Here is a 22,677-nt window from a genome sequence, read left to right on the forward strand (position 1 = left end):
CGCAAACGAAAAAATTAATGCCAAAACGGTTTCGCTTAACCCTTACACACTGTCAAACTTTTATACGTCCGCGGACTTTTTCGCTGAACCCTTGACGCTATCGAACGCTTTATTTACGAAAATGTAGGTTCTTTTTTGTATTGTTTGTGCATTTTTAATATAAATATAACAGCAACAGCAACAAAATCGTTAAAAACTGCAAAATTTATTCGGAAATCAACTTCAGCGGCCAAAACACAGATGAAAACAATACGTTTGACATTTCGGCATAAATTTTCGGGGTTTTACGCCTGCCACACGAAGCGAAAACATTTTGGCATTAATGTGCAAATTTGCGCGCAAATTTTCGCTCCGTGTGGCAGCATCTTATCTCTTTTTTCCCGACTTTTACTCGACCTGTTGCCATGCAGGAATAAAATTTGTTGCAACTGCGTTGAAGAAAATCTCTGGCCCGTGCCACACGAAGCGTAAATTTACGCGTAAATTTACAAATTAATGCTAAAACATTTAATTTTAACCCCTATACGCTGTTAAATCTTTAGCCGTGGCCACACGGGGCGAAAACCCTAGCGCAAACGAAAAAATTAATGCCAAAACGGTTTCGCTTAACCCTTACACGCTGTCAAACTTTTATACGTCCGCGGACTTTTTCGCTGAACCCTTGACGCTATCGAACGCTTTATTTACGAAAATGTAGGTTCTTTTCGTATTGTTTTTGCATTTTTAATATAAATATAACAGCAACAGCAACAAAATCGTTAAAAACTGCAAAATTTATTCGGAAATCAACTTCAGCGGCCAAAACACAGATGCAAACAATACGTTTGACATTTCGGCATAAATTTTCGGGTTTTTACCCCTGCCACACGAAGCGAAAACATTTTGGCATTAATGTGCAAATTTGCGCGCAAATTTTCGCCCCGTGTGGCCACGGCTTTTGGCATTGACAGCGTGTAAGGGTTAAAATTAAACGTTTTGGCATTAATTTTTTCGTTTACGCTAAGATGCTGCCACACGGAGCGAAAATTTGCGCGCAAATTTGCACATTAATGCCAAAATGTTTTCGCTTCGTGTGGCAGGCGTAAAACCCCGAAAATTTATGCCGAAATGTCAAACGTATTGTTTTCATCTGTGTTTTGGCCGCTGAAGTTGATTTCCGAATAAATTTTGCAGTTTTTAACGATTTTGTTGCTGTTGCTGTTACATTTATATTAAAAATGCAAAAACAATACGAAAAGAACCTACATTTTCGTAAATAAAGCGTTCGATAGCGTCAAGGGTTCAGCGAAAAAGTCCGCGGACGTATAAAAGTTTGACAGCGTGTAAGGGTTAAGCGAAACCGTTTTGGCATTAATTTTTTCGTTTGCGCTAGAGTTTTCGCCCCGTGTGGCCACGGCTATTAATTTTGTCGTTTGCGCTAGGGTTTTCGCCCCGTCTGGCACCGCCTCTAGAGTTTACACTCCGTCTGGCAGGGCCTTATACTACCCCTCAAGGAATTCGCGCTGAAGCTGTCGCCGTTGAAGAAAATCTCTCAATTTCCGTGATTGTGTGTTTCTAGCCTTTGCGGTGGTTTCTTTCCGAGCCTAGAACTACTTCTCTTATCACCAGTGCTAGGATAACTCGTTCTTTCTCGTGCCCGCACAAGTAACATGTCTGACGGCCAGGAAAACGTCCCGGAAGGATGGGAAAAGCGTACCAGCCGCTCCACCGGTAGGTTGCGTGCTCTAGTGGTGCGCCAGTACAATGCTCAACTCTTATCGGTCCCGTTTCTTCTCTCTTTCAGGGATGACTTATTATTTAAACATCTACACTAAAGAGTCTCAGTGGGATCCACCCACCTCTCCCGCGGAACCGGCCAACTCCTCGGTAAGTGTGCTCGAGGCTTTGGTCTGCTATCCACCGGATTACACCGTTTTCCGTTTATGCAGGAACCGTCGGAGGTGCAATGCGCACATCTGCTCGTGAAGCACAACAAATCGCGAAGAGCTAGCTCGTGGCGCGAAGATAACATCACCCGCAGCAAGGACGAGGCTTTGGAAATACTCGAAGGCTATCGCAAGAAAATTCAATCGAACGACACAACGCTGCAGGAGCTAGCACAACGGTACTCGGATTGCAGTTCCGCCAAACGGGGCGGTGATTTGGGCATGTTCAAGCGAGGCATGATGCAGAAACCCTTCGAAGAAGCCGCATTTGCCTTGAAGGTGGGCGAAATGTCCGACATTGTCGATACCGATTCCGGTGTTCATTTGATTCTTCGGTTAAAGTAGATCAGACCACACCAGCATTTTTGAGAGTTTGAGAAGTTAGCCAAAACCCATAAATGCAACTCAATCGTCTCATCCCTTTATTGTGTATATTATTTTATTTATTCTGATTCCTATCTCCACTCTAAAGGTTCAACTTTTCGACCAACAGTTTCCCTCCGGTATGCTTCTGCGTTTTCAGTTCCTTTTTTACGCTCGCAATCTTCGCTTTCACCACTCGTTGCACTTCTGGTGTAGCGTTTTCGAATATGAGCAGCAACAGGAAGCACGGTCGGTTCTGGCTAATCCAGCTCTTCAATTGTTCGGCCGCAAGCCCTTCGATAACGGCTTGACCAAACTGTGAAATATCTTCGCCTTCCGAGCTTGCCTGTTGCCGTTTTTCTTGGTCCAATTTAATAATCTTCTTGAGTGCAATATGCACACCAGCATGCTCAATCCCACCAACGAGCGGATTGGCGGCCAACAGTTTCTCACGAGAGGCAGCCTGTCGTTAAAAAAAAACAAAAACGGAGCGTTAGTAAGAACCAAACATCGAATGTTCTCAAGAAATATAGAAAATACTCACTTTATCCTCCTCAAACGGACTTTTCTTTAGTTTCTTCACTTTCCGGTCGGTGTTTTTGTCGTTTTCCTTCGGTTTTTTGTCCGGAACACTTTCGCTCTTCGCCAACAGGGCCGTACCGTCCAAATTGATTTCGTTCTCGTGCACTTTCCAGTCTGGATCACATACAACCTCTGCCAGAGCACGATGCAGACGTGCCAACTGTTCTCCATCAACTGCAAAGAAAGAAATAAAATGATAAACTGAAATTCGGATACCGAATGCAGGCAAAGCTGCTAAGAACAACGTACAGTTCTTCAGAATGACGGCCGTCAGAAGTGCGGTATGGCCACCGCGTAACCAAAAGCTGGCATTCTTTTCCACCTGTTTGCAGAAACCCTCCGACGCCGCTGCGAGTACTTCCTTGCGGCGCACATCCTTGTCCTTTTTACTGTGCTCCAGGTAACTGTCCAGCAGATCGATCTGTGTCGGATGTAAAAGCTGCTTATCGGCGGGCGAAAAGATCCAACCGACCACTTTCCTTCCCCAGTCGCCACTGCCGACGATCGTTTCTATTTGCTCCAAGATCGGTGCGACGATCTGCTTGCCAAGAATCACCGTATCGTCGTAACAGTTCAGCACACACATGATCAATCGATGGCCATGCTCGTGGATGGCCAGCTTTTCAACGTAGGGTTTCATGGCTTTCAGTGCTGCACGACGATCCTTAACCACCGAGTTGACGAAGCAGAAGATGGCCGCTTCCGTACCGTCCTTCGTGCTGGAAATCGAAGCCAGCAGCGGAAGGTAGAGCTCGATAACCTCCGATCGTTCGACATCAGCCGCTTCCTGGAGGAATTCAGCCAGCAGTGCGTGGATCAAGCTGTTGTCGGTCAGCTTCTTGTTTCCGGCCTGTACCAGATGGCCCTTCACGGTACTGAGCACGCTTTTCTTCATGTACCCATTCGTTTTCCAGCAATCCTTCATCGTATTGATAGTGCGGTCTTTCTCGAGGAGGTAAAGCTCGGAGTAAAACGATTGCCGCATGAATTTGCGCTGTTCGTTGGTGGCGTACTCGTTGTAAGCCGCATCGACGATCGCCCCCGAAAACGCATGATTTACCATCTTAACGACGTGTTTAGTGATCGCGTCGACCACACGCTGCCACATCTGCTTTGAGCCATGCTTGAACAGGCTCGTAACGCAGTGATGGCCGTACTTTGATGTGGCCAAATCGAACACCTTCGGTAGCAGACTGTCGGCGATCTGATCGCACACTCCCTCGGAAGCGTTTTTGATCATGCACTGTATGACCCGGGCCGTGTCGTGTGAAGTGGCTATCTTGGCGTATGCATTTTCCTTTCCCAGCATGTCGTGCAGCTTCTGCACGAGCTCGTCCTTGTTTTCTGCGTTCTTCCGCTTCAGCTTTTCATACACCTTCTTAGCACTAACGCTCAGCTCGTACAGGTCCTTCGATTTGTTTTGGCGTCGCTGCTGGCGGAGCTCCTTCTGTTTCGCCTTCAATCCATTCCAGTACTCCTTTTTCGATTCCGGCGTGTTGGCCACAAACGCTTTCTTGTCCGTTTTCTCCCCCGGTTTGCCGGTTGTCTTCTGAAACTTTCCGGCCGGTTTGTTGGTCTCCAGTTTCTTGAGCTTCTTAATCGGTTTCTTACTCCCGGAAGCATCTCCCTGGCTTTCCGAAGTGGAGATTGAGCGCTTCTTTGTTTGAATCATGGTAGGAATAGGAATTGAGGAATTTTAGGAAGAAACAAGAACTCCGTGTTTCAAGATGAATTTATCAACAAAACGCACGTGTTTTGGCCGAAACCGACAGTTCCCTTCAAGACCCAGATAACCACTCTTCCCTTGAAAATTTCCCATTCGCCAAGCACCCATTCTTTAGTTTCGAAGCTGTTGCAGGGCCATTCTTGTGAGCGTTCTCGTTGCGAGTGATTTTTTGTTCAAATTTAATTATTTATTCACAAGTACATTTGGAAACGACTAGATTGGATGGATCAAACAGATGAAAATTGTCTCGGTGAAAATTGTCTGAAAATTCTAAAAATTGGCTGGTTAACTTGTCGGTTATTCAGCTTCAGAAACAGACCGGTGCATCAAGATTACCGCACAACTTATGAACAAGTGTCGGACGGCTTTCCCTCTTGCGTGTTCGTGGGTATTTTTTAACCGAGCGCCTGAAGGGTCAAGGTTTTTTTTCTTTTTTTCGCGATTTTCTGCACTCTTGGAGGTGTTGCGATTTTCCATTTCCCATTTTCCAGTTAGGAAAAGAAGTAAAGTGCGGCCGTGGTGAAGAAAGGCAGGATACTACTTAGTGCAGTCGAACGCTGGCATTTCGCTGTAACACAAGGCAAAAGGTTCCGCACGCAGAATCCGATCAATCGAGCAGGGTACCACAAAAGCGAGTGCCAGTGAAAAAGCAGCTACTTCGATTTAGTTGCGTTGTTGCTACAGATTCTCGGATTCGGAGATCTTCCCTGATCGAAAGATTTTGCGACACCCAGCGCAAACAAAGCATCTGCCCTGCTCCATCTATCCAGTGCATCATCCCCTCCAGCGCCTGCCCGGGGCGCAAGATGGAGCACTAAACGAGAGCGACACCGCCGTTCAGGTTTTGTGAAACATCGAGTGAATGGTGGGCGGCAGTGGTGACTTCACTGTCGCAGGAAAAGAAATCAAACCCCTGCAAGAGTGAATCGAGTTCTAGATTCGTGCGACGCCGTTCTCGATCAGGCGACAGCAAACAAGATCAAGTGAAATGAAATGTGATATCGCAAGGTGCAAGATCTGTGTTTTGGTGCATCGGGCTAATGATAAACGGTGATCCTGTGTTTGCCGTTCCCGCTTGTGATAAGAAGGGCGCGACCGGTGGTGGGGCCAGAAAATGGAGTCAGCCACCAGCGGCAGCGGGGTGTCTTCCGTGGCGAGCCTAGGTGGTAGTGGAGCCACCGTTAGTGTCGCGAATCGGCCTCCAGTTACGGCACTCTTTCGTGAAATCCACAAAAACAGCTGGCTACGAAAGCTAGGTGCCGATAGCAGGCGCACATCGGTGCTGAACAAGGTGCGTAAACGTGACACCAGCAAAGGCCACTACGACGAGTAACATGACCGACCTCCGCCTACCTCGCCGACTACGTTGTTGGAATCCCCTATGCATATAACCAGGGCTATGCAATAGTTTTCGTCGTGGTTTTACTTATGCTTTGTTGCGTGGATTCAGGTTGAATGGATTGAAAATGATATCTCTTCAATTACGAAACATTCATGTTTACTATCGTTTTACTTGCTGCTACCTAGCCATAACCGCGATGGCACATTACAAGTATGTTTCGCCTCCATGATGTTCGAAATGATTGTTTATCCTCATCCAAGGATAACAGTAACATCGCAAGACCAACAAAACTGCTCTACACAGCTTCGTCTCGATCTGGTTCAAGCAGCTGTGCATTCGTTTTAGCAATTGTTTTTATGTAACTCTATGCTCCCTTTTTATTCCAACCACTGCTTATCTTACTCTTTAGAATTCCTGATCGCATTCTAGTGGACATTTTAAGGTGATTTTTATTTTCACTTTCTGCTGACCTGTAGATCGAGCAGTGGGTGATCTCCGTTTATATACACAATGGATGACCGCTCTATTTTTTCTCTCTTATTATTTTGTTCCCATGACCTCAAAATAACAAAATCGTATACCCTTATCCTATGCTCCATCTCTAACGTTCACTAACATCGCCGGTCAGTGCTGATGGCTGCTGCAAAAGGAAAGGATGACATAGTTGGTGTTAGGTGCAGGGTACGCAAAAATCTGTACACAAATCGGGGAACGTCTGTGAACAAACGTTCCCGTGGACAAATATCATGAACGATCTCACCGCATAATCACCTTGGACCCGTTGATAGTTTCATATGTATAATGGCCTTGTTTTTTGTATGCAGCAACGCCAGATGATATGGAAAAAATAGGTAGGCTTTGTTGAGAAAAGGAAAGGGCAAGACAAACAGAACTGCAGAATTTTTTTATCCATCTGAATCGTCCGATCGACAAAAACGATCGTCCAAAGCTGCAATTTGGAGTTTCATCTTTTCGCCGTGCAGGTCGTCCTCGACATCGCTTTTGTCATCATTCAAATGATTTGTTGTCTGTACGTACCACACGGCCAAGGGGTCTTTGTTTGATCGAAGGATTGTAAATTTCTTTCACATCACCATCTATGGACACCAGTCTTGGAGAGTCTTTGGAGAGAAATTCTACGTCCTTCTGAATCACCACATTCATTGGTCAAACACCGCACATGACGTTGAAAACCATACTTACTTTCTCCAGTGCTAGAACCACCAAGAGATCTCCGGCTCCTTAAGAAGATCAGTTTTCTAATCCTATGATCGTGCTTTTTATCTTCAGTTTTCCATTCCAATGGAAATTTCTATGTTGTCCAAATAATATGTCTGCATGCGTCTTTTTTACGGAAAACTTTTCAAAAAGCTAACTCACTAAAAGTCAAAATCCCAATCAAGAATCGGGAGGGTAGCTTGAAATCCGCTAACCAACTTTTTTGTCTAAACAACGTTTGTATGAGATTTGTTTTGTCTAGACAACAAAAACTAGATAACAAGATTTGTGAAGGTCAATTGAGATTAGGCCTAGTGTGGTGTGTTGAAAATTGACTCAATGAGTTCTTTGACTAGGCGCCAAAAAGCAGTTGAACTTTCACGATCTGTGCTTATCTTTATAGAAATGGTTACGACAAAAACAGTGCCATTCTTATTTGCTCATTGGCCTGATGAAAGAAGATGAACTTTTCGGATTGATAACAACCGTAGAAATACGGTCAAGGATGGTCCAATAAACGAACTTAAACCTATTCGAGCATTCATGGGCGAAACTTAATCATGTTCAGTTTGAGAGTACAATAAGCCAGATGATCTTAGAGTAATTAAACAAGAATGGTTCGTAAAATGAATCTAGCTTGGTGTCAGGACAAAGGTAGAAAAATGATTGGCATTCTGAAAAATGAGATTCATTATTCCTCAACCTTATTTAGTTCATCTACGTTTGATGTGTTTAATAAACGATTGATAATTGCGCAATGAGACACACTGGAAATAGTTCCCACACAAGATTCTTCTGTGGCACGAGTTTCATTAACGATACCAAAATCGATGCCTGGCAACTAGCTAGCCATATGCAAGCAGAAATAAGATGAATTCATTTCGGGTCTTTATACGTTTTATTTAATCCGTCCGCTTTGCTGTGGATTTTATGTCTCGATTTCCTGCCCAAGGTTCGATCGCGGAAGCGGATTTAATAAAGGCAGTCAAAGATGGCCGGTGGCGTGAGACTAACCGCTTCGCGAACGGACGAAAACGTGCTTGGACGATCAACTGGGGATCGTCGAGACTAAATTCTTTTTTTTATTACGAGATCGACTAATGCCAATCATTGCTTGATCGTGCTTGATGAATGATATCGTATTTTGTAAGCTTCGATTGGCTTATTTGCTTCAGTGTGGCGACTACAACGATTAATGAAAAGGAAGAAAAGTTTTCTAGGCATTGCTGGAGCATTGTAAATTTAACTTTTGAAGTTTAATTTAATTCTTCTAAATCAATGCTTATTAGTTCATTTGATTTTAGGCTCTGGACCACGAGAAAAATACAATGCCAACACGCGGTTCACGCACTTACCAGACATTCTTTTGAGAAGCATTCTGAAGGACTTGAGAAGCCACAAACGATACCATTGTCTTTCAACTTGTGTCCGGTTTGACTAATTTGAAAGGCGTTCAAAGGGTTTTCCATGCTGCCGTGTAGTGTACGCTATAATGCTTCGCCCACGTCATGTGCGGGCTGTCCGCATGGACACTTCTGCGCGAGAGGGCACGTTTAGTGGGTAAAATTGCGATTTGAACATGTTTTTTCTCTTCCATTTGGGCTTAAGTTTCCTTTGTCTTTGCCACGCAGCCATGCGTTTATCACCTTGCGCATGCCTAACAATAGCCAGCGGATGTGGTTGTGTCGAGCCGTACAGCAGTCGTAGTCGGCGGTGAAGAAATGTGAACCGCAAAAGCGTGTAATAAGGAAAACGAAATGAGACACTAATCGCCAAAACCACCGACCGTCCAGGGTAAACACCGTTGTGTGTGTGCCGTTGAGAAGTGGACGATGTACATATCATGTGCGTTGGTATCTGCTCCGGCTGACTGATTACTGTGTGGCCGACAATAATGCATTTGCCTGCGACCTTGTGTCAATACCCTCGCTGCAAGCGGCACGATGACGAAAGTTGCTCAATTGCTCGTTCGAAGCTTTTTGATATTTTTTGGGTTTTTGGTGCACATCTACTGTTTGTTGCCTTTCTGCGGTGAAGAAATGATCGATCGACTGATCGTGGGTCGATCGTCTGAGCGGTACGATGGAAAAGATAGTTTGCATCCAGTGCAGAGGCATATACACTTGCACACCAATGCAATGCAAAATAATGCAGAAGCTTGAGACGCTCGATCGCATCGATCGTACCCTATACAGATGTCGTTTAGTTGGGCTTACAGTGCCTTGTTCTTTAGCGATATTTCATAACTGTAAAAATCTGAACCCTTCAACAGCTAGTACCTATTACTCTATAAGACAACTGGTGTTATATCCAGAACCGGGATCGTGGTAGAAGAAATCAAAAGCTTTTTCTTCGCGCTTCGCTCTCTCACCTTTGGTGCCTGGGTACGATCAATCGTAAATGGTCGCAGTGTGTAACGGATTTACCTTAGGCGTAACGCAATTAGAGCGTGGTGTCATAAAACGCGATGCGGTCCGGTGCGATGATCACATTATGGTTCCAGGCTCCGTCTTCGAGAAAGGGAATTTGTATGTGCGCAAGATATTTTTGGGAAGGGTTTGTGAATTGTTTGGAAAGGTACCGACCCATAGAAAACTAATGTTTTTTCATTACAGCTCGGATGTTTTGATTGTGGATGTGCGGTACGGTCATGAAGTACAGTTGAAACTTTTTTACAATTTTATGTCGCATAGAAAGACATTGTGTCATCCTAATTTGTAAAATCTCAATTCTTCTCCTGTGTATGGGGCATTGTTTAGAATTTCAAATCAAATCAATGTTTTCAAGTCGTTTGGAGAGTTACAAACAACTAACACATTTTGTATTTTCCTTTTTTTCTACAGAAGCCGGACCGTTACTGGGTAGTGTTTTGTGTGCACGATGATTGTGAAGCATTCCTGGAGGGTTTTAGCGATCCTCGGCAGGCGCCATCGCACACGCCGGAATGGTCACTATCACTACAGTCCGTACAGCACATCTCCCACGCACTGGTATCAGTAGAGCAGGAATTTGAATTTGTGATAACACTTGGTAGTGAGGTAGCCCGCTTCAATGCCAACACTTGGGAGTGCATGCAGGAATGGGTGGACTGTTTGCGGACGAAATTGCGAGAAATGAAGCTTCTTTCGCCGAAGGAGAACTTGTACTCGCGACTGCCGGAGATCAAGCCTCCGTTAGCACCGACGCGTGATCCTACCTCACCACTACCGGCCACACCTCCAGTTCCAGCCGCTCTTGTGCCGGGTATCGAGCGCCCTCCGCCACCTTCTCAACAGCATCATCACTCTCACATTCATCACTCAATCACAGCGGGAACGAGTGGAACAAGTCCCTCGTTACCGTTGGCGGCCCCTACTGGATCCGTACAAGCTGCATCACAGGTCCCGGTCGCCGGTTGTAGCTCTAGTGGACCATCGCTGGCCGGCCACACCGGTACCACCAGCTCAAACTTATCCTTCTCGTCATCCGCATCATCATCATCATCGTCGTCCTCGTCCTCGTCCTCATCATCGACTTCGTCATCTGGAAGCTACTCATCCACCTTGACTTCGATATCTTCCTGCCCACTCAACGGAACTAATCCTCCCGCAATGTCCAACACCTCAACCCAAAATCTCATGAACCTCCTGTCGAACCCACTACAGGCGGTCAGTAGTATTGGTGCGCAAAGCAAACCCACACATACTCACCGTCAAGCTGCGACGGATTCATTGCAACCCCCGGCGGAACACGAATTGCAAGCGGCAGAAGAGTCGCCCGATCGGAATGTCATTACCGTAACGCCATCGAATCTCCCGAAACCGCAAAAAATAATCACCAGGGAAAATGGGCACGGCAGTACCGGACACCATCACCAGCACCACCATAATGGCATACACGGTTTGCAGTATCAGCAAGGAGCGGTACAAGCTTCCGGTACATCCGCAACCTCCTCACTAGCGACCACCTTTGTGAACAACGTCCTGGCAGACCCGTCCGGTACGGCGGCGTCACTCAAGCGTAGCGATAAGCTGCCACAGCTTGATGTACGCACTCAAAATACTGAAACAAATGGCTGTGATGATGATGATTATGTTGATGATGATGATGATGACGATGATGCAGATCATGTAGTGGCGGGTGGTGGATATTGCACGAGTGATGCTGGTGACAGCAGCAACGGTCACAACGCAAAGGGTAAGAATGGGGCACCGGAATCTCCCTTCGGAGTCTATCTAATTGTTCTTAATAAATGATTTAGGGCAGATGATAGGGCCTGTCGTTGACATTCCATCAGTTTTCCAATTGACCACTGTCGGATAGTGGATGTAGAGGGCAAACGCATTGGCCATGGTCTCGCTCACTTGTATTCACATTACATGCATGCGATGTGGATTAGTCATAGTTTGGTCTGAATGGCGTGGCCAATGACTGCAGTTAGTCGAGGGGACAGGCCGATCTTCAACATTCTTTACACACTGTACCCTCTCCTGACCATGATGAGTAATTCTGATCCATTCACACATATATTTGCACGGTAAATTACCCAACCTATCCTACGGTATTTCTGCATCCGGTAATCCCAAGATTACTTCTCGGTATGCGTAAGCCAGTCTGAAATCAAAGAAAAGATATTTTTTGTTTGCTTTATTTTCTAGTCAGATTGGTTCAAGCATTGACAATCTCCCAATTTCAATAATATGAAATAAATATAGATGCCCACGATTCGCTTTGCGCTTTACTATGAATGGAACCATTTTTAAACTACAATTTAATAGTCATCATTAGCCATAAAGAGCTTTATAAATAATTAAATGCGAAATGGTATACGCAACCATTTTAATGTCATCATAATTGTACATCATTAGTAGTGATGACAGAAGCTAGAATGAAAAACGGCGCCGCTAGAATAAAAAAAACCGACCACTATTTGAACCTGACATTGTTTTTCAATGTGTAGTGGAACACGGATGGAACACGGGCTGTAAGCAGAACGATGAAAGAATGCTGGCAGAGTGTAGCTTATAAAATCAACAACACACGTTTCACTATTGCCCCCGCCGCGGTAACGTACATTTTACCGTTTGAGCGAAGACTTTATAAGTCGTTGGTATGTTCACGAATTATGGAACGGAAATAGCAATGGCCGTTACCAAACGAGAAGCGAAGGATTGCTGTTGTGAAACCGGTCAATATTTGCATATTTTTCTCCGTCTTTATCGATTTGACGATTCTTTAAAACCCCCTACCTTCAGTATTCAATGTTTCAATGTTTGTGGTAGACTATTTGTTTAAAAATGTTAGACGATGGTTACTGAAACATCGACATTGTCAATAATTGTTCTTATTGAGATAATTGGATCCTTTTGGAATCCAATTGACATTGTGTATTCTGTATGTTTCTTTACACTTCACTTTAGATGTAGATTTCATTGTTTTATTAGACTTAAAAAAGGCAAAATTGAACAAAACAAGTTCAAAAGATAAAGGCTAGTTTACTGTTTCCAAAATATACAACATGCTTGAACCATGTATGATAAAGCAATTCAGGAAGCAGATGTCTAGCTTCATTAAGTTCAGGCTCCATCGTACTGTCCATCGTCCCTCATTGGGTTTGTTGGACCAGCACGGAGCAATACTTTGAATGATGCCACAAGGGAGCTGAAGAATTTTAATTAAATTCAACATTTCTCATTTCCTTTCAATGATCTTCCCGTTGTCCAACGTTCTGCCCTATTTTCATTTGCATTTACTGGTTGTTTTTCGGATTTGGAGGTAGTGCTATAAGTAATTGGTGTTTCTATTTATATCATTCTAGTTGTTGTTACTTCCGGAAAAGATGACACTTGTATAGATGAGGTGAATGAAGCTACCAGTTTGAAGCAACAAGGGTGTTTGCAAGGCTGTCAAAAGACGACTAGCAGTTGCCGGAATATCTGCATGCCTAATAAAACTAGCAATTATGAACTAGCGACATCATCTAATGTCTGGGGCCCCACTGGAACTCATCCAACAGCTGTGAAATCCTCAACCGTTAACGTTGCATCTCCTGCGCCTGCTACACCGAACGCTAGGTAAGAGTTAACTGTCAGTACTACACACTACACATAGAGTGAGATACCATCTACTTTGTTTAACTTTCTCAATGGTGAATGATAAGCTATTTATTGTTTATAATTTACCATACATTAATTTATCCCGTAAAGATGTTCAGGCAGAATGTGTAAAAAAAAAAATCTTAAAAACATGGTTATGAATGTCAACGGTTCTGGCCAAACAGATAGCTGATCAGTACTTCCGGTTACCAAATTATGAGTTATCTTCTTGAAAGCCTCAACCTAGTTACGCTAACGCTTGTGTCTCGCATAACATCAATCGACCAAAACTATAATTTCTATTATATACCTGGATATTTTCTTTGCAAAGCTGCTTGTAAGTTTTGAATCAAATTAATTGAATAGCTTTCCAGTTATCCTCGAGATTCCTGTTGACATGGTTTGGTCGAACTGTTACGCCACTGACGAACTAGCTGTTGTGTAAAATCAATGAAATGCAATCCGCCGGTCGATTGACTTTGAATTGCGAGTGCTTTTTCACGGACCCTCATATTGGTATACAATTTCGAGAATTTTCGTTCTAGATAGTTTTCAAATTCATCGCGACATGAGGGGTTGCATATGTCGATTGGCGGCTGACCCCTCTCATCGATGGTTTGCGAGTGAATGTTTCGCGTTTTGGGCTTTGCTTGTATCTCGCATTGATTTTTCACCTTCGCCCGGATACCTTCGAGCACTTCGGACAACCAACGCCTGTCATCAACATGCAGATATTCTGGCGGTATTTCAATTTCCCTTTCCGGGTTTTCGATAATAGTTTGGACTTTAAACTTCAGAACTGCACGAAACGCGTTCAGCAGCCTAATATTATATGCCGCGTGTTCTGTGTCCGGCGTTATTGAGGGAGTTTTCAGATTAACATCACCGATAAGTTCGGGATCAATTTCAAGAAGCGTTTCCAGTGGCTCAGTAAGGTAGCGCGTAAAAATAAACGGAACTGTTAGGTTATCTTCCTGAAGCTGTTGTATGAGAAGTGATACGCAACGGTTTCGTAGAAACTTTTCTCTCGAAGGGACTTGTTCAAAGCGCTCGAGCCATTGAGCAGTTTGTTTAACGTCCCTAGGCTCCTGCAGACTTGGTATGAGATTGCGTAAAATTTGCAGTTGCTCGCGGTACTCTTGATCGAGTTTCTGTTCCTCCGACTTAGAACATACTGCCAAGTTCATGTTTTTTATTCTTTCAACAAATGGTAACAAACAAATGGCTATAAAAATTGACGAAGTTTGAATCTCTTGGCAAACACCTATTCTATGTCTACTCAGATTCAATGTACAACTGTACAAACGTTATTTGTTCTGACAGGCAGGACTAGCAAAGAACGCCTGCACCATTCAACATATTGTTAGTAGGATATTTATTACAAAACTTATATGTCGCTGATTTTCTTGTTGTAGGCTTGATCTGAAACGATCGCGTCGGAAAATTTCACCGGCCAACGGGGGGCAGTATGTTCCGAGCTCAGGTGCAGCATCTTCCGATGAACAGGGGGCAAACGTTACAATAATTCAAGTATCAAACAGCAGCATGGCGACTACGACTTCCTCGCCAACGGTAGTGAATTCTCCTCCAAAACCGGTGCCACGGTTTAATTTTCTAAAACCCAAACCAGCAGCGATCGCCACCGTTTCAACCATTATTACGGACAGTGAAGCGGTTGACAATGATTACAAAAGTAACGTGCAAATCATTCCGTCCAATGTGGAGTACGAGCAACAGTCTAACCAGTTCGAAAACCATAGCCTGATGCAACCATCAATTATTGCATCGATCAACGAGCAGCAAATTACAACCGTAACCGTGCCCAATGTTCGGTCGGATTTGGCGTCCACTACACCCACTTTAGTGACAACCAGCCCTGCCACAGTACAGATAGCTGTTGCAACCTCCTCAACCGCAATTAAGGGTTCGGAAAACAACTTTGGTTCCGTGACACAGATTGCCGTAAATTCGGCACCCAACACAGGAACTGTAACGGCAAGTAATGGACCTTTGTCTACACCGCAGCACTACGAACAGGTCTTCTTGAGCAGCTCGACCGTACAGGTAACGACTGCAGCAGTAGGTGATACACTACCCGTTGTTCCAGTGCTCAATTGTAATGGTGGTAATAGGCCAACAGCAGGTAAAAGCAGCAAGGTGTTGCTGCTCAGCCGGCAACAACGTTCCTCTAGTCAATCGGAATTACTTCCCTCCCATTCCGGCGGCAATGGTAGTGGTGGTGGTGGTGGAAACAACAAGGAGAACCACACGCAGCACAGTATTGTTGCAAGTAAGCCCTCCACCTCTAAGCAAGGAGTGTTACCTACCGCCAGTAGCACAGCGGCACCGATACACTTGATTGGTGGAAGCCCTTCGAAGCGCGCCGTTGTAGATAAGAACATATACTCTGCACATCCTCAGCGAGGCCCATTGCTTCAGCGTGGGCTTACCGAACTGGTCCTCAGTACTCGTGGAAGTAGGCCAATCAACAGCAGTTCCGTAGGAGGTGGAGGAGCTGGGGACCAAGATGTAACTGCCATCAATGGAGGGCGTAGCAGGAGAGAAGCACTGATCGAAAGTAAAATTCGATCGGATCATCACTTGGAACCGGAGCAGCGTCGACGTAGCTCCTCCACATCGGATGCGCGACAAGAGACGACTCGTGTCGTCGCTAGCCCTCCTAGCGGGGTCAATCGTTTACAGTCCCCGCCACAACCTTTCCGTCCACACCATGCTCTTATTAATGTTCCGAACGAAACACCATCCAGTAACCGGAAGCTGACACTGCGTGAGCAGCAAGTGTTTCAATTGCGGCGTGAAATGATGCATCCCGGAGGCGTTCGTCTACAGTTGCGACGAAAGGATTGTATTAACTCGATCGGCCTAGTCGACGCATTCGGAGGTGTGTGGGTGGCCGGTTGGAAACAAAAGGAACATCCAGTCCTCTATAACGCGCTTCACATTGGCGATCAGTTGATCAGTGTAGCGGGAGTAGCAATAGCTTCGGCCGCCGATGCTCACAAGACTATTCGAGCGGCCCCCGGTCTATTCGTATGTACCTTTAGCGAAACGGAACAAAGCACAGTAATTTAGTTAACACATTTTTCGATTGCAGGTTGAGCTAATAATCAGAAGAGTACCATTTGGACGTGTGTATGCCATACGGCGCGAACTCGATGGCCAATGTTTGGGTTTAATACGTGATGGTAACACGGCAACTATTGTTGATGTGGTACCAAACAGTTTAGCTGCCCGTCATGGGCTGCCTCCGAAGGTATGAACATCGAGCAGGGATGCTCATTCGGCTACTAAAAATCAAACTGCCTTACTATATGCTTCCACTATTCTATAGGCAAAATCTTGTGATGGATTATCGTTAACTTTTTGGGTGTTGACCGAAATCAATGGGCGACCTTTGAATCTATTTTTCAAAGAGCATGAAATACGCGATCGATTAAACGCGGTTGGACGAGACATTTCCATTCTGGTAAGCAAACCTTAGCGCAAGGTTTTTTTTCTTTATCATGCAATGATTTATTTTTTGTATTTCCTTCCCAAAGGTGCAACCGGCTGATCTTATAACAAAACTGAAGAAGCAACTAAAATCACTACGCAGCCACAAGGACTTTATTGTGCAATAGTCGCGGGAGTAGCAGATTGCTTAAAGACTTCTACTACGACGAAATCACTCGCCGTGTCCTGCGGTGGTGCTCGAGTGGGGGAAGTATTATATACGAACGCAAAACAAGAACCCAGAGAAACTGAAAGGAGATTGAACTTTTAGAAAATGTATGTTATCTCAATTAAAACGAAAGCGTACGACGACGGCGCTTACGACGATAACAATATAGCATGCGATCAAACTTCGTAACTGATACTGCAGGAACAGTAAACCATGTGTTACTACTTATACTATCTTGGATACAAAACCTTTCTTTACACTTTCCATTAAACCCTTAGCGAATAGTGTTGCTGGTAGTGCAAAGGCATTGGCAACATTCATACCTAACTATGTATAAGTGATAACTAGGCAAAGTTTTTGGAATTTTCGAATGGTGGGAACGGATGATTAGTGCAAATTTTAACAACCTAGAGCCGCTAGCTAACGATCATGGCAACTATAATCTCAAAAGAATTCACATACCGTTGTGGAATCTTCTGACATGTGGAAGAATTTTACAACAACGTATAACAACATATAGTACAACTAGGGAGGGTACAGAGTCGTTTGAAGCGGTAACGTTGTCTCAAACGACACCTTGAAGTTGAAGTAAGCTCCTGGCAACAGATCTGGTGGTACTTAATACCATTGCAACGGTGATTTCTCATTTTGGTGTTTGTGTGTGTGAAAGTATTGGGAGAAAAAGGAAGGAACACACACATGGTGGCGAGTAAACGGGATTATAAGCTGGATGTACAAATCCTTTGCTTTCTTGGCGTATTCACACATCTATCAAACTATCATCAACAGGAAGCACAAACGAACAAGGAAGGGAACACTCTCTTTTGGAGATTCCCTTTGCACCCATTCACCCAACAACAATACATATCGTGTGCTGATCGGGCCAGGTTTTGGCATCACGAAGTGACTGATAAGAAGTCTTTTATTTCGCGTTCCCCATCCACTTTCACGTATGAAAAGATTTTAAAGTCTGAGCAGCAGAGCATTTGGAAAATAGGTGACTGGTAGGCGCTTGGTTTTTTTTTATACCAACGTCAAAGCGTTTTTGATACAGAAATATATGACAGCAGACGGTACAGCATTCCGGTAAGAATTGTGCTAAAAATAGTATTAGACGATAGCAAACGATCAGTTGCTGCAAGGGAGCCTGGAAATCCACGATAATACTTTGATACTAGATAAATAAGCTAAAAACAGAATCTTAGAACAAGCAAAGCTGAACGTTTTATTGTGTGTAGCTCTCCGTAGTCCCGTCGATAAAAATACTCGTATTGTACGCGTGCAGTTCCTTTGCGCAGTCCGGGCTCTCCAGTAGATTTGAAGAAAGTCAATAAAGTGACACGTAATGGCTTTCTCGTTTCTAATATTCTAGATAATTCTACATACGATTGCATATGCTTTAACTGCAGGTCGTACCGGCGATGGCACGTGAGGCTGTTTGGCGCCAGATGCGATAGTTGATGTCGGTTACATTAAGCTGTGAGTAGATCCAGATAGGCAGTCTGTTGGAGATGACCCAAATTTCGCCATTGACGTCGATCTGTTGGATGAAAGCTAGTAAGATGGTGTGCGCATGATCGTCATTGCTGTTATACCTTTAGGTCGGCCGGATAGATCATTTCTTCGTTATCCAAATGAACGATGCCGTGGTTATCGGGAGAAAATACGCGGGCCGTATTCCAACAGCCAATGGAATTGCGGTTTACTTCAGCATAAAACAAAACACCAGTTCGCTCGTCATACGCATGGCTCGTACATTGCGTATTTGGACCCCGTGATCCCAGGTGGCGGAAAGCGCTAGCGTAAGCATCATTGCCACGCAAAGCAAGCGTTTCATTTTGGAGCACCCTGTTAGATACTGCGATCTCGCTCACCGAAGCCATCGCATGCAGATAGACCGTTTTCTCGCTGGAACCCACACTAACCGGTCCTCCGACAGCCACCGAAAAGATACCATCACGCCAGATGAACCGTTGGCCGGCAATATTGAAGTCACCGTACCGTGGCTCGAACGAAAAGTAATTATGATGAAACTGCCACATCCGTTGCTCGCTTAGTCCGTACACGTACAACTGCTGCCATTCGTAGTCGGGAATGTAGGCATAAGCTCGCTGACAGTCATTAGGATCAACATCGACTTCGATGTTTGGAATACCGTAACCAAACTCCACCATTTCTTTCGGTATATCAAATCGCGCCACCTTACGACGGTTGCTAAGATCAATGATCCACAGCGCCGGGCGTTGCACTTCACGTCGAGCGCTGCCAGGATACTCCAGATAGCCTGTATCCACAAACCAAAGCCTATCACACCGATCAACTTGCGTGCGGTAGACCGAAATGATACGTTTGGGATCGTCCGAATAATCCAACTAATGGGCAACAATAAAACAGAATATTATACTATTTGCTCACTCAAATAGAATCACTCAGCTCTTACGTGCATCGTATTTGTGAGCAGATCGGGGTATGCTTCTAACACAGGATTGTTCACTGACGGATTCCGGGCCATATCGATGACATTCAGTGTGGCCGGTATACCAGGACGACGGCGAGGTATTGTTATGTACAGAAACCCTTTATGATGCGTCACAGCCATGGGTAAGTTACCATACGGGTTGAACTGCTCTCCGCGATAGTTCGCGAGATTCCCGGTATCAAACAGGATTCCTGCAGCTCCTGTACCGGTGTGTTTAATCTGCACATTAGTGTCACAATTCCGTTCAAACTGTTATACACCATCTTACCTTTCGAGCTATTATCTGAACCACCCAGTTGCGACCACTGATAGACAAGTTTCATCTTTTCTCCATCCACTTCCGCCCCATACCAACTCACAATCGCGACCAAAACCCATACCTTCCACCACGTGGCTGCCATCTTCTTTTCCGGGTAGCAATCACTTTAACCAACGCAGCACGACCAGCCTGGCGGCAGGTCGACCAGAGACTACTGCAGTGGCTCGGCTTGGGATGATCATCTTATACAGGCGGCTTATCATTACGTTCGTACTCCAAGTTTTCGTCTGAAGCTGCTGGAAGTTCAAAAAGTCCTCCGAAAGACACATATACTACAACGCCTGGTTCGTGACCCTGATACCGGCGCCGAGATTACTGGAACTGAAAGACCGAGCGTGGAAAGTGGCGGATAGGTAAATCCGGTGCATCAAGTTACTGATTAGAAACAAACATAACATACTCGCGATTGCTTCGAATCAGTGTGAAATAACCTAGGATTGTATATTATAGAATTACCTGCTAAACCCCCCCGGGGAAACCTGGTAGTATCAGTTTGTTTGAGGTCATTATCAACCCGCTTTTGTAAAATGCACGATTCTGTCTGAAGCAATCTGAGCTCTTATCATACTTTACCGCCCTTTCCAATTCTGTTAGATTTGCCAGCTTACAGATTCACGTATGGGAATGGGTTGTGTGATTCGTATCCTAGCAGCAGAATGTTTACGACGCATCAATATAAACTAAAACGGTGGTAGATAAAGTATGGTCCTGTTCTTTACAGAGGTTCTTTTTCCCGTAAGATTTACAAACAAACTGTTCCAGATAATACAAATATCTCTTCCAGAGTGAAAACGCATATTCCTAGTCACTGATAATGGGAGGCAAAGGAAAAAAGAAGAAATCAGGCAAAGAAGCTGGGGCAGGAGGAGAAAAGGCACGAAATGGTGCCGCAAAGGAAGCGGCCAAACCGGACGAGGCAGAAGAGGAAGATGAAGAGGCCAAACCCAAGAAGGGTAAGGCTAAGAAGGGCAAAGGAAAGGGTGGAAAGTCGTCCAAGTTCCAAGGCGACATATTCAACGAGGCGGCAATGGAAAATGCGTACTACATCTGCCATAACATACAGGACGTCCTGAAATCACGCGGATTCGCTTGGCCAGAGGGACAAAAGAAAAAGAAAAAGGGGAAAAAGTAGAACCGCGAATAAACAGACAAACGTTACGTTGTATAAACCATACTATGTTTGATTTTATTATGAAAAACATGCTTTAATGCAACAAAAAAAAATGCTAGGCAGTAAGGCAGGTAGGATCGTAACGCGAATTAATTTTTTTCAAAGAAATTGAAACCAGATTTTTCTTCAAATTTTACCATCATGACGCATGATTTCGTTCTGTGCTGCAACAGAGCTACCCAGCATTTTCGTATACTGAAGTCTTGTGTATATTCAAATCTGATGCCAAGTTGGTGTTTTGGAATCATTCGATAATTGTTTAATCGACAGATATGAAAACACCTTCACTATCTTAGTAAAGGGCATTTTGTTTCATCAATTTTTGAACATAAACAGTTTATTCTCGGTGTGTCTAGAGGAGATATGGCCGAATACTAAAGATTCTATGGTACAGTATGGCTACGCGATAGGAATAGTTAGTCCGACATGGTTTTTACAAAAAAATCATTGCAAGTTTGTCACAAACAATGAATATAACTTTCACATGGCTAGGCCATCTACCGCATGTAATTATTAATTTTTAAAATACGGTACAACTAAAAGGCACCTAAGTCATCATAGCATGCTGCTAGGTATGCTATATTATTATAATTTCTATTATCATTTTTTTTATCATCACTCAGTAATTCGCTTTGTGTAGGAGCGAATAGGGCTCCTTCCGTAGCCACTATTCGGTATTCCTGATCATCGAACAGTTTTCCAACGCAGCGAAACAAGGAGCGAAACAAGGGACCCTCACAATTCGCTGTACTGTTGAGATGTTATCGGATATCTTGGAACCGTTCTTTGTCGCATTTTTACCTCGTTATTCTAACGAACCAAGGGGTGATACGAGAATTTGTTTATCAACGCCTTCGAATCTACTGCTTCCTTGAAGACTCTTCCCTCATGCTTCGTGGTTGATCTTTCTGCGGTGTCCAGGTTTAGGTTTCTGCGGGTACGAAACGCAAACAATATAAGGATGTCTTCATCGCCTACACATCAACCAGTGGTCTTTGCTGTACCATCAATGATTTTCGGACGATCGTGGTGTTGGTAATGGTTTTTTGTGTTTTTGGATTTGGGTTTCCCCGTTTCTTTCTTTTCTACCTTGCTTCCTTCCGCTGCTCCTCTGCTTGTTCTTGGTTACGGTTGTTCTTAAGCCCAGCACCCATGCTCATGCTTAGGGCCACTGGCGAAAGGAAAACAGATCTGGGTCGAATCGGCTCGAGAAGATGATCGTTTGCGAAGTGGCGGAGGTAGCAACAGCAACCTTTTGCATGCATCTGATTTAGCCCAGGGTTCGGGTTCGTCGTTATGGCAATGTGTTCGTGAAGATGTTGGATGCATCCTGCACGCTTGCTTCGTGATCGTTGAGCCACCTACACCAAAAAGGATAAGGACCCATCCGAACCCATCTCGCTCTGTCTGTCATGAAATCGAAAGAAGATGCAGGAAGACTGCAGGACATGTGCGAAGCTACAGGGGAACCAAAGAAGACCGTAAATAAACACCATCGACTGAAAACCAAGGATCACTTTGTTTCGAAAATCAGTGCAACTCATCTTTCCTCCTTGCAGGACGAAAATGCGTCGTGACGCTGCTATGAATAGTGCTTTCAAAGGGCAATACATTGCTTAATGTAAGTAAAAGTGGTATAAAATTTAAATTACAAAAGATACAATTAATAATAAAGTTCTTTTTGTATGTTAGCACTTACATTGTGAATACTTTCGAGCTTGTGAAAGGTATATACTCACAATAATCGGCGCTCATCTCATTTGCATGTGCGTGCCCCGTCTCCGAGAAAGGAAGAC

General features: G+C 44.4%; 5 protein-coding genes across 6 annotated transcripts; 3 read left to right on the forward strand and 2 right to left on the reverse strand.

Moving 5' to 3' along the window:
• The first annotated feature begins 1,444 nt into the window (after positions 1–1,444).
• Positions 1,445–2,270, forward strand: LOC125958133 (putative peptidyl-prolyl cis-trans isomerase dodo). The gene is made up of 3 exons (XM_049691269.1): positions 1,445–1,710; positions 1,784–1,866; positions 1,929–2,270. Exons 1-3 carry the CDS (start codon positions 1,650–1,652, stop codon positions 2,268–2,270), a joined length of 486 nt encoding a protein of 161 aa, XP_049547226.1. The 5' UTR covers positions 1,445–1,649.
• A 63-nt stretch (positions 2,271–2,333) lies between these two features.
• Positions 2,334–4,621, reverse strand: LOC125958126 (protein penguin). The gene is made up of 3 exons (XM_049691256.1): positions 3,120–4,621; positions 2,833–3,044; positions 2,334–2,751 (listed from the first exon to the last, which is right to left on the reverse strand). Exons 1-3 carry the CDS (start codon positions 4,540–4,542, stop codon positions 2,392–2,394), a joined length of 1,995 nt encoding a protein of 664 aa, XP_049547213.1. The 5' UTR covers positions 4,543–4,621; the 3' UTR covers positions 2,334–2,391.
• A 408-nt stretch (positions 4,622–5,029) lies between these two features.
• LOC125951439 (serine-rich adhesin for platelets) lies at positions 5,030–18,278 on the forward strand. Its single transcript, XM_049680283.1, has 7 exons — positions 5,030–5,887; positions 10,000–11,332; positions 12,954–13,209; positions 14,646–16,281; positions 16,346–16,504; positions 16,583–16,717; positions 16,791–18,278. Exons 1-7 carry the CDS (start codon positions 5,711–5,713, stop codon positions 16,869–16,871), a joined length of 3,777 nt encoding a protein of 1,258 aa, XP_049536240.1. The 5' UTR covers positions 5,030–5,710; the 3' UTR covers positions 16,872–18,278.
• Positions 18,135–19,793, reverse strand: LOC125951441 (L-dopachrome tautomerase yellow-f2-like). The gene is made up of 5 exons (XM_049680284.1): positions 19,660–19,793; positions 19,353–19,591; positions 18,508–19,284; positions 18,299–18,452; positions 18,135–18,218 (listed from the first exon to the last, which is right to left on the reverse strand). The coding sequence occupies exons 1-4, from the start codon at positions 19,790–19,792 to the stop codon at positions 18,312–18,314; spliced, it is 1,290 nt and encodes a 429-aa protein (XP_049536241.1). The 5' UTR covers position 19,793; the 3' UTR covers positions 18,135–18,218; positions 18,299–18,311.
• A 44-nt stretch (positions 19,794–19,837) lies between these two features.
• LOC125951442 (small lysine-rich protein 1) lies at positions 19,838–20,951 on the forward strand. Of its 2 annotated transcripts, XM_049680286.1 has the most exons (3): positions 19,838–20,063; positions 20,161–20,212; positions 20,305–20,951. In XM_049680286.1, exon 3 carries the CDS (start codon positions 20,525–20,527, stop codon positions 20,840–20,842), a length of 318 nt encoding a protein of 105 aa, XP_049536243.1. In that variant the 5' UTR covers positions 19,838–20,063; positions 20,161–20,212; positions 20,305–20,524; the 3' UTR covers positions 20,843–20,951. The 2 variants fall into 2 exon arrangements, with proteins under 2 accessions (XP_049536243.1, XP_049536242.1); XM_049680285.1 differs by having other exon boundaries at positions 19,838–20,410; positions 20,495–20,951.
• The last annotated feature ends 1,726 nt before the right edge of the window (positions 20,952–22,677 follow it).

Source organism: Anopheles darlingi, chromosome 2 (assembly GCF_943734745.1).
Source record: "Anopheles darlingi chromosome 2, idAnoDarlMG_H_01, whole genome shotgun sequence".
In the NCBI taxonomy this organism is placed as follows: Eukaryota; Metazoa; Arthropoda; class Insecta; order Diptera; family Culicidae; genus Anopheles; species Anopheles darlingi.

Bases quoted from the DNA above. Each gene is read 5' to 3' on its own strand.
- LOC125958133 (XM_049691269.1), top strand. From the start codon at position 1,650: ATGTCTGACGGCCAGGAAAACGTCCCGGAAGGATGGGAAAAGCGTACC. The intron at 1,711-1,783 runs GTAGGTTGCGTG...TCTCTCTTTCAG, and splicing joins GCGTACCAGCCGCTCCACCG to GGATGACTTATTATTTAAAC. The intron at 1,867-1,928 runs GTAAGTGTGCTC...CCGTTTATGCAG, and splicing joins CGGAACCGGCCAACTCCTCG to GAACCGTCGGAGGTGCAATG.
- LOC125958126 (XM_049691256.1), bottom strand. From the start codon at position 4,542: ATGATTCAAACAAAGAAGCGCTCAATCTCCACTTCGGAAAGCCAGGGA. The intron at 3,045-3,119 runs GTACGTTGTTCT...CTTTCTTTGCAG, and splicing joins GGCCGTCATTCTGAAGAACT to TTGATGGAGAACAGTTGGCA. The intron at 2,752-2,832 runs GTGAGTATTTTC...TTTTAACGACAG, and splicing joins GTCCGTTTGAGGAGGATAAA to GCTGCCTCTCGTGAGAAACT.
- LOC125951439 (XM_049680283.1), top strand. From the start codon at position 5,711: ATGGAGTCAGCCACCAGCGGCAGCGGGGTGTCTTCCGTGGCGAGCCTA. The intron at 11,333-12,953 runs GTAAGAATGGGG...ATATCATTCTAG, and splicing joins CAACGGTCACAACGCAAAGG to TTGTTGTTACTTCCGGAAAA. The intron at 13,210-14,645 runs GTAAGAGTTAAC...TTCTTGTTGTAG, and splicing joins CCTGCTACACCGAACGCTAG to GCTTGATCTGAAACGATCGC.
- LOC125951441 (XM_049680284.1), bottom strand. From the start codon at position 19,792: ATGGCAGCCACGTGGTGGAAGGTATGGGTTTTGGTCGCGATTGTGAGT. The intron at 19,592-19,659 runs GTAAGATGGTGT...ACACCGGTACAG, and splicing joins TTCAGATAATAGCTCGAAAG to GAGCTGCAGGAATCCTGTTT. The intron at 19,285-19,352 runs GTAAGAGCTGAG...GTTGCCCATTAG, and splicing joins TGCTCACAAATACGATGCAC to TTGGATTATTCGGACGATCC.
- LOC125951442 (XM_049680285.1), top strand. From the start codon at position 20,525: ATGGGAGGCAAAGGAAAAAAGAAGAAATCAGGCAAAGAAGCTGGGGCA.